This window comes from Arachis stenosperma, chromosome 3 (genome assembly GCF_014773155.1).
Source record: "Arachis stenosperma cultivar V10309 chromosome 3, arast.V10309.gnm1.PFL2, whole genome shotgun sequence".
Lineage (NCBI taxonomy): Eukaryota > Viridiplantae > Streptophyta > Magnoliopsida > Fabales > Fabaceae > Arachis > Arachis stenosperma.
In genome coordinates this window covers 39,923,242-39,934,222 of record NC_080379.1, presented here as the reverse complement: position 1 = coordinate 39,934,222, position 10,981 = coordinate 39,923,242, and the positions used below count along the sequence as shown (strand labels likewise).

Below are 10,981 nucleotides of genomic sequence, written 5' to 3'. Positions count from 1 at the left end.
AAGCCAACAAATCCTGAGTGACAGCTCAAACATTGACAATTTAAAATCCAACAAAAAAAATTCAACAACAATTCATAATTATCAAGCATACCCTAATTTGTCATTCATTAACTCATAAGCATCGAGCATCACTATAAACACAGTTTACCCTGCATATTCAACTTGTATCCTTCACAAGAAAAAGGTTTTAATCTATTGGTCAACAAGCACATCCTACATTCAACAGTCTCACCATGAGAAATAGATCACACATCTCAAGTTCTACACGAATCGTAAAATATCACCACACTCCTAATTTCGTCGAACCTTGTTACCAGAAGCTTGAGACTGGCTATTCATTATCCCTGGTACTTGCGAAAACATAAAACAAGCAGAAGACAATGCTTCCAAATCAACAGAAAATTGCACAACTTCTAAACATACATCACACAACATAATTGACTAAACAATTCATGCACTAAGAATTGATAATGGAGGAAACATCGTAATCAGATACTAACATCATCATCCGGCTCTTCATCGTTCATGGAACAAATCATTCGGTTGTGGTCGACCCTATGGCACTGTTGATGCAGAATTTATAACCACAAACTAACCGGCAAGTGCACTAGGTCGTACCAAGTAATGTCTCAGGTGAGTGAAGGTCGATCCCACGAGGATTGATGGACTAAACAACAATGGTTGATTGATTTACTTAGTTAGACTAACAGAAAAGAGTGTTTTGGTGTTCAAAAAGCATTAAACAGTAAATCAGAGAATTAAACAAGCAAGTAAATAAGTTGGGAAAAACAATATGAAGAAGGCAGTTAAGGTTTCAGAGTTATCTATTTTCCGGATTGACTTTTCTTATTAACTATTTTAATCATGCAAGATTTAATTCATGAAAAACTATTTGTGACTAGACCCTAATTCCTTAGACCTTCTTAGTCTCCTCTAAAATTCATCAACCGCCAATTCCTTAGTCAATTAATTCCAATTAGAGGGTAAAGTTCAAATTCCAATTTATATGCCACAAAAATCCTAATTACCCAAAAATAAGAGGATTATATGTCACGTATCCCGTTAAACCCAGATAATTAGAATTTAGGAGAAATTATTTTCAAGTTGTTGTTCAAGTAAAGAGCTTTTCCAAGTTATACAGAACTCAATTAGAAAGAGGGTCATACTTCCGTACCACCCAAATTCATAAGATAAAGAACGAAAACAATTCTTGAAATATAAATCAAAACATGAATTAAAATAGAAAAATAATAGTATCAATCCATACAATAGACAGAGCTCCTAACATTAACAGTGGAGGTTTAATTGCTCATGATTCAGAGAGAAAATAAGGATTCAGGTAAACTGTAAAATACTGAATCCTAATGGAATAGAATCCTCTTATCTTTTATACCTAATCCTAATTAATTTAAAAATCTATTTTTAAAATTAAAATAATATATTTTCCTAATTTAAAATCAAATTTGAATTTAAATCAGAATTAATTATAGTAATCAGCAAGTCTTCAATTGATGGATGGGGACCACTTGCTTCACTGGGTCCACGCCTAACTTGGCAAAGAGTTGTGCCTTACTTGAGTGCAAAAATGGGGCCCAGAAATCGCCCCCAACATTTTCTGCGTTTTTCGCATGTGGCGCATGTCACGCGTACGCATCATTCACGCATACGCGTCGATGGTCTTCTTCGCGTGTCACGCGTACGCATCAAGTACGCGCACGCGTCGCTACACAAATCTCCAAATCACGCGCACGCGTCAGGTACGCACACGCGTCGCCATGGAAAGCTCCAAATCACGCGCACGTGTCAGGTACGCGCGTGCGTCGCTCCTCGCTGTCCTCTCTTTTAATTCTTGTGCTGCAGAAACTCCATCAAATCCAACCGAATGCTACCTAAAATAAACAAAATTACACAAGACTCAAAGTAGCATCCATAGTGGATAAAAGATAATTAATTCTTGATTAAACTTAACAAATTAAATGCAAATTCACTAGGAAAAGATAGGAAAGATGCTCACGCATCAACTGTCTGCATCACCTTCCTATCTTTGCGTCTGTGCTTCCTCTTGGAGCACCCTTCTACCTTACAATAGTAGGATCCAAAATATGACGATATTCCTCGCCTACTCTCCCTGATTGGCCACTTTCACCCTTCGGGCACACTGCCTCAATTTCCTTCAACATCTTTGACACTTGAGCAAGAGCATTTTCGTACGTCTCTGCATCTTGGGAGGCTAGAAAGCACATGGTCATGCATGCACTTCTCAGGTCCTCATAACGTACCCGAAATGCCTTTTATGGATCCATCGTTAAAGCCCCACCAACTAAGAATGAAGATTTTGCATCTTTATGGATCCATATACCGCAATATTAAATGCACCACAAAAATTAGCATCCTTAATGTTAGACACAACATTCCAAGCAAGATGCTAACTATAAAGTCGGTTTGTTGCGTTAGGAAACTCCTTCGCATGGCCTCCTTCATCGATTCGTTTTCATCTATAACCACAACCTTCGACTCCTTTTTTCTCATTACATTCAAGAAACTCCTTAGCAACCATTTATAAGAAGGAATCTTCTCATCTTCAAACAACCCAAACCCAAATATAATGGTCTGCCTATGGTGATTGCTTCCTGAAAATATCACCATAGGCCTATTGTATAAAGTCTTCCTATAGGTTGAGTCAAAGGCTAACACATCACCAAACACAATCATAGTCATGTTGCATTTGATCGTCACACCAAAACAGATTATCCAAGTGGTTTTTGGCACAATACGGGTACTAAACACAGCTAGCGAATCAAATTCGATCTTCCCTTTAAGATAATTAATTGTTGTTGTAGTATCACCTTCAATGATGTGAGAATGTCGAACCTCATCAATATAGTTATATAGATCCTTCTTTATAAAATGCAAATTACGATAACCACTTGCGAGATAAGCCAAGAATCCCATGATTTTGGTGGTTTGAAAACCTACTTCATACAAGCTATGAATATGGGCTCAGTCACCATCTGACATTTGATGTGGTGTTATAACATTCGTGAAGGCCAGTGGGACTAAATCATGGTTAAGATCCGTAACGAAAGACTTCATCTTCCATTTTCCACAACCCTTATCTAGATGAACCATAAAATCTTGCATTACAGTTGGTTGTTATAACTGGTTTGTGTGGCTGTTTTCTATCAATCATATCATAATATTTTTTTATCCCTCAACCCTTGTCTACTACAGTAAAAAAATTTGTCACAATATTACTTTCATCATCTTTTCCAACATCTCCCTTCTGAACCACAAAACCAGTAACCCGTGCATATTCCACAAACCTTGGATATGCCTCCTCAACAAAATCAAACTCAGCCAAAGTCAATTCCTCCACAGTTATCCCTACCTCGCAGCAGCTTGACATATTCTACTCTTCATTCGACCGCACCGGAGTGGGACTAGATGCCTCTGCTTTCCTATCATTCCCTGCCCTACCACTTTCCCCAGTGTGTCCTTCGATGTCATGTTCACTTGCTTTGTTTTTGACAACTCAAGTCTACTATCTCCTCTTTCTCATCCTTCGACCCCGTGCTCTATCCTTCCGTCTATTACACAGAAAACTTTGAGCTACCTTCTAAATCACTCTCAATTACACACAACCCAAATATATGAACAAATCATAATGACTATTAAACAAAATACAATGACAATTGTCCTATCCAATAGGTAGCAACTGCTCACACTGGTTATGCAACTTCTCGCACTCTTTCTAGCGAAATCATATGCTGGAAAGAAAAAGAAAAAAAGACACACAATAAGTGCTTGCCGTTACCACACTAGCTGCTACCAGCAATTTTAACGGCAGATTACCTTCCAAAGGTGCTCCTGCTTTCAGTTACCCTATAGGGAGCCAATGAAATATTTGTACAATGTGTACAATGAAAGTTTAGAGAGTATTAGAGATATAACCATTAATGTTACCTTTTTTTCATCAACGTGAGCTTTTGGGATGAGTGGTATCATGATATGGTATTTGAGCTCTAAATTTGAAAAATCAAGAATTCGATTCTTGGTGAATTTCAAAATCAGCTTATCCTTTTAGAATTCCTAGTACTCAGAAGTTATTTTAGATATTATGGGTGATGTTCATTTTATAACTCATAATCCTTCACAAAATTTACCTTCTCACTTAATTTTTTTTACCGTCATGCATTAACAACTCCTAGCTAAAAGTCCAAGCCCAACTAGTTTTCCACGTGTAAACCGCAGATTGGAGAGCAGCATGTAACCATTGTAGCGACGAAAATACTGTAGCCACCAGAGAATGCGCCATCTATCTATCTCTTCTATATTTATAGAATATAGTATAAAGGAATTTCATCTATTCTATAGAATGTTACTAAATATAGTTACAAATGAATATGCTTATATGCACTTCCTGGTTTCCGTCTCATGAGGCTGATGCTTTACGTTTTTTAGGGAGTTTGAAACTTCAATTCCTATTGGTGTTGACTATTGTCAGTTTATTCCAGCCCTTGAACTCCGTAAACTGAAAGGTAAGAGTTAAATTGCGCGAAAGTGCCATGATCAAACATTTTATAGTCACTGATTATTATTCCTTGATTTGTTGTTTCCGTTCTCTGTGCTTTGCTGATAAATGTGCATCACTGAGATCAGTTTATGCTATAAACTAATAATGGACACGTAATATTGAGTGTGATTGACTGTAGTCTTGATAAAGGAATTCCCCTCAAGATCTGGGCATTTGAAAAGTTCCTCGAGGAGAATCCACGTGGTAAAGTTGTCTTGCTGCATAAAATGTTGAAAGTTAACTTGATTAAAGAGAGATGAGTCATCATGAGTAATGAGACACGATTGATGATGATTTTGCAATCGGATCATGCATGCATGTATGACTTTTTATGCAAACAAAAGACCGTAGCATGCGAGTTTAGGAGCTGAGCTATGCTATAGGAGTTATACTAATTAGCTAGCACATTGACAACGTTTAAAAGTTAGAGATATTACTATTGAAGGTCATGCGCGCTATACTATTGTATAATTCCAGAAAAACTATGACACATATATACGTGACTATATTATTGTCAAATTAAATAACTTGATGATTATGGAGTGATCCTTCTACTACCTTTTAATTAATAAAGCTAGACCTCCATAGCATAGCATAGCCTTTGCATTTGACATGTATGACGATACGAAATCCGCTAAAATTATAAGTAAAAACATTTAATACACCTCTGCCATCCAATTAGATGTGAGATCATAAAATAAAACTGAATATGTTCAATTAAAACTATATATGAAATTAATGCCGGTGCTGATGGCTCCTCTCCATAATTAAAACTATATATGAAATTAATAACTTTGAATATTCATAATCTCTCTTTCTGTAACCTGAGCTGCGATAAGAAGCTGGAACTAGATTGAACTTTTAGGATAAGGCCAAAAATTAATTTTGCAATAGAAAAATAAAATAAAATTTTTAAGAGGAGCTAAACTAAAATTTATACACAATTTATAAAAAAAAATTTAAAGTTTGGCCCCGTTTGGTTACATGAGGCTCCGCCCCTGGTTGCGATTTGTTCTTAGTTTTAAGACTCGAAGGAATAATGTACCAATTATCATATTACGCTAGGTTGGTGTCCATTCCAGTGAAATTTTTATTATGGTCATAAGTTCATGTATGTGTAATGCAGCAGCAGTGACTAAAATAATTAAAAAGCAGCTTAATATCTATTAGCAGTTTAGCACTGATTAACTTTGAATAATTCAATCGCTTCACTAAATCATAAATGTGGCGGTATATCGATTATCTTACGAATATGCTATATAAAACTTTTTAAGTTTAAAAGAAAGAAGGAATATTGTTATAATGACATGACATCGTGCAAATACTTTTCATGCAAAATCACTTTTTAGTTTTTTTCTCATTAAATTTTTTTAAATGTTATTGTGATGTTCGGATATAAATCGAAAGAAAAATATAAAAAAAAAAACTAATTTTTAATTAGTCGACACTAATGAATTTTAGAATTTAGTGTTGTGATTTAAGATGTAGGTTAAGAATTTATTATTTATAGTTTAAAATTTAAAATAAATTAATAAAAAAATAATTTTAAAAAATTAATTAATATTAACCGAAAAAAATTTCATTATCTAGCATTATTCAAATTGAAACCTTGTTAGGGTGAAAGAGAGATGCCAAATGGAATAAGAGTTAATGAATAATGGTTTTTCAAGAGTCGCCATTTGGATGAATTATCTTAAAATATGGTTTGGTGGCTTCACTATTATGCTGTTATTAGTATAACAACTCATGCATATACTGTGGTCTATCTCGTTTGCCATTATATTGTATTGTATGTCCATGGTCCCACCACCTAGGTTATTGTATTGTATGTCCATGGTCCCACCACCTAGGTTAGCAAGCTTGAGCCTTTTTTTTTTTCTTTGAAAGGAAAAGTTCAACACAATAAAGTGGAACATACGCATCTCCGACAAATACCACAACACCACAACCTAATAAATAACTAATCATAACAAATACTAAAGTCTCATACGCATCTCCGACATAGCTATCAACAACCACCTTGCTAATCTTGATAGTTATTAACCGTTCTGTTGATGATTTTCTCCACGTCCAGATGCTTATTCTTAAAAATCCTATCATTCCTTTCGAGTCAAATATTTTAGACAATTGCACAGAAACTAAGCATCAAATGTTTGTGTTCTCGTTTATCTCCTGAAACTTCAACCCAACTTTTAAAGTGCTGCTTCACTGTATCTGGAACTGACCATAGTCTACCTGATGCAAACAACCAAGCACACCATACTTGCCAAGCATACTCACAACTAATAAATAAGTGAAAAAGGTGCTCTACCTCTTTTTTTACACAGTACACAAAGAGTATCTTCCTAACCTATAATATCTAGTCTACACAATCTTTCTTTAGTATTCACCATTCCTACCAACACAAACCAAACAAATAATTCAACTCTTTGTGGAACATAACCTCTCCATATAGTGCTAGTGAAGCTGTAGCTAGTGATATTCTCCGGGAACGTGTCTGTCTGGATAACCTGCACAAAAGAGTTAGTAGAATAAACGCCTTTTTTTTATCAAACTTCCATATGACTCGATCCTCTCTTTCAGTGTTTAGCATGACCAACTGTAAGGCTTCATGGAGCTGATTAAGTAACTCCAGCTCCCATTGAAACAATTCCCTTTTCCATTGAAAATTCTAAATCCAATCCAATCCATTCCAAAAACCACAATTCCCTATGAGAGAACCACATTGATTTGAAATCAAGAAAAATCTTGAAAAAATATCTTTCAATGGGCCTCTTTGTAGTCAGGCGTCCTCCCAAAACCGAACTTTTCTACCATCCCCTAACTCCCAACTCAATCTCCGAATCAATTTCTCTCTAGCACGTTGATCATTGATCTGTAGCTTACAAATTTCTTTTCAAGAGCCGCCTTGTTTAGGAATTGTTTAGCTAAAAAACATCTCTGAAGAATTTAAGTTATTACACGAACACACAATTTTCTTTCATAATAGATATTCTTCTTTTGAAAATCGCCACCACCACTTAAATGAGAGAGTTGTATTCGAATGAAGCAATCTCCATAGTCCATACAATATGTACATAGTTAAATAATAAATACTAGCTAGATAGTGTAATTAAGCTAGAATGCGTGAGATGAGAGGGATGAAATGTTAGTTGTGCCTTGTTGGTTAATTGTAGTTGTTATTTAACATAAAAGATATAGATGTCCCACGGCCACCACATAACCAAACTCCTTTAATTTGAGGCTTTTAATTAACACATACACATCTTTAATTAATTAGCACTGGTCGATCATCATCAATACTCAGTACCCACAACACAACATACACTAGTACTACATACTAGTTCATAATCTCACTCTCTCTCTCTATATATATTGGAACCCAGTAACAGAGAGAGTGAGTGAGTACAATATAATATCCCTTTAACTTTAGAAATGAAGTACATGAAGGAAGTAGAAGGAAAAAGCATCCATGATTGGAGAATGAGGAGGAGAAGAAAGGAAAGTATATGGATTCCTGGAGCAGTGATAGTGGGAGGAGGGCCATCAGGGGTGGCAGCAGCGGCATGTCTGAAGCAGAAAGGTATCCCATCGGTGGTTCTGGAAAGGGCTCATTGCTTGGCATCAATGTGGCAGCTCAAGACCTACGACCGCATGCGCCTTCATCTTCCTAAACACTTGTGCCAGCTTCCTCTCATGCCATTCCCCTCCAACTTCCCCTCTTATCCAACCAAACACCAGTTTGTTTCTTACCTCAAGGCCTACGCTGATCATTTCGACATCAAGCCGTGCTTTGGAAAGACTGTGGTGAGTGCTGAGCTTGATGACAGAATTGGGCACTGGAGAGTGAAGACGGAGACACAAGACGAGTACATCAGTAAGTGGCTCATAGTGGCCAGCGGAGAGAACGCGGAGGAGGTGGTGCCTGAGGTCGAAGGGATGGATGAGTTTGCAGGGCCCATACTTCACACAAGCTCGTATAAGAGCGGAGCCATGTTCAGTGGAAATAATGTTTTGGTGGTTGGTTGCGGAAACTCCGGAATGGAGGTTTGTTTGGATCTATGCGAACATAATGCTCGCCCATCCCTTGTCGTTAGAGATTCGGTAACTAACTAACTAACTAAACAACTACTATTCAGTTAATTTGGATTAGCTAATTATATATGTATGTATATGCAGGTGCATATCTTGCCGCAGCAGATGTTTGGGAGATCAACATTTGGAGTGTCCATGGGGTTACTGAAATGGTTCCCAATAAACGTTGTGGATAAGTTCTTACTTGTAATGTCGCACATCATGCTTGGGGACACTGCCCGATTCGGACTTCAACGTCCCAAACTTGGCCCTCTGCAGCTCAAGAACTTATGTGGAAAGACACCAGTCTTGGATGTTGGAACACTTGCTCACATCAAATCTCGAAAAATTAAGGTTTGCCGTGGAATCAAACGACTAACACGCCATGCGGTGGAGTTCGTTGATGGCAAAATAGAGAATTTTGACGCCATTATTCTCGCAACGGGATACAAAAGCAACGTACCCTTATGGTTAAAGGTGCTCAATTAATTAATTAATTTTAATTAAATTGATCTGTTGCATATGTATGCATATATGCTAATAACTAACTAGTTAAGTACGTATTAATTTCGCCTTAGTTTTTGATGATCAGGGAAGCGACATGTTTTGTGAGAAAGATGGGTTTCCGAGGAAGCCATTCCCAAATGGATGGAAAGGTGAAAATGGACTTTATGCCGTGGGTTTCACCAAACGTGGCCTTCTTGGTGCATCCATTGACGCTATCAGAATTGCACAGGATATTGCACATTCCTGGAAAAAAGAAGGATATTGTACCCTCCCAATTCCATGATTAATCTTGAATGTTTCAGGCTCGGCTAGCTAGCAAGACAAAAAAAAAATGTATATATATATTCCCACTTTCTATTTATACAAAATTAAATATACAGTTTTGTCTCCGTATACTATAGTCCAATCTCAGCGTATACCGTAACTGCAGGCGCAGAAGAAATAAAATGCGTGCGCCACAGATCAGATCCCTCTGTACGTTGATCCATTCAAGAAAACATTGATTAGGGTTAAGTTAATTACTATTTACGTACTCTTAATTTAGTGGGTTGAGATTAAGTTAAATTAAGTCGGTGCTTAATGAACATATTAGAATCAGTAGTTAGCTATTAGCTTGAATTGCATACATGTACATTATGATTGTCATATCTACCTAGCTGCTAGCTACTAACTAGCTAGGTTGGTAGTTGAATTTTTAATTAGGACAGAGGGGCTGCTATATAAGCTAGCTTCCTATATATGGTTCTCAATAGCCTGTGCTCATTGGTGCTTCCATGTATATACATTTTTTATTTTTATTCCGTCATGAGAAACACACATCAATTTGACCTTCTTCTGCAAAATTTCTGGTTATAAATAATAATTCCGTGATTTGGTATATATCCTTGTAGTTAACTCGGAAGAGATCGAGGGTGAGGGGGGACCAAGAATGAAAAAGCTATTGTTGAAAACAATGATAAAGGTGGCAATTCGATCTATAAAATTGAATTAGGCATGTATGCTAATCTTGTCAATGGCATTTTACATGTTTGATGAAATAATTAATCGAATATATATACTAACTTTAATATTATTGGGTGTCTTTTCCATCGTGCGTGGTCAGGAACTCGCGGACCACCTTGGTTTCTTCAAGGTCTACAACAAAATATGATTCAACTTTGCATTGCCAACGTACACTTGCATATTGGATGGAGATAGATTGATATAAATAAATGATTGATAAGTTAGGGTTGAAAATTGAAGTTGATTGCACATGTATATGGATGCTGTGTAATTAGGACATCGATTTCAAACTTGAAGTGAAGTATAATTCAAAAATTAAGATAATCAAATTCAATGATGTAGGAGGACGAATCAAAGTTTTCAACTGGATTTGCTAGGACGATCGAGAAAACTGGACAAATACACACATTACTAGTTAACTAGCTAGGCATGCAAATTTTGACCCAACTTGTCACACGCGGGGTGCTAATAAGTAAACATTCTCCTAACGAGATAATGTGGGGATTGTGAAAAATCTAATTGCTGATGACAGAATCTTCAAATATTGATAGTATTTGGAAAAACTAATCTCATAATAATGTTAAACGAAATTGTCTTAATCAATTACCCAATTATATTTTATCATATCAGTAGTAGTTAAGATAGTTCTAGAAATATGATGTTAAAAATGCAGTGTAAATATGTGAAATAATAGTAGATTAGTATGTAGGTGCTAATTACTCTTTTATTCGTTGTAGTTTAAAAATAATTAATATGTGAAATTAGTTAAGATGGTGAGTGTTTTAGTTTCATAAATAATGTTCTTAAGTTTAAATTTTGTTAATA

The 10,981-nt window shown here is 36.2% G+C and overlaps 1 protein-coding gene across 2 annotated transcripts; it reads left to right on the top strand.

Moving 5' to 3' along the window:
- The first annotated feature begins 8,008 nt into the window (after nt 1-8,008).
- LOC130970720 (indole-3-pyruvate monooxygenase YUCCA2-like) lies at nt 8,009-9,449 on the top strand. Of its 2 annotated transcripts, none has more exons than XM_057896887.1 (3): nt 8,009-8,677; nt 8,753-9,124; nt 9,240-9,449. In XM_057896887.1, the coding sequence occupies exons 1-3, from the start codon at nt 8,009-8,011 to the stop codon at nt 9,435-9,437; spliced, it is 1,239 nt and encodes a 412-aa protein (XP_057752870.1). In that variant the 3' UTR covers nt 9,438-9,449. The 2 variants fall into 2 exon arrangements, with proteins under 2 accessions (XP_057752870.1, XP_057752871.1); XM_057896888.1 differs by having other exon boundaries at nt 8,043-8,677; nt 8,753-9,126; nt 9,245-9,449.
- Nucleotides 9,450-10,981: the final 1,532 nt, after the last annotated feature.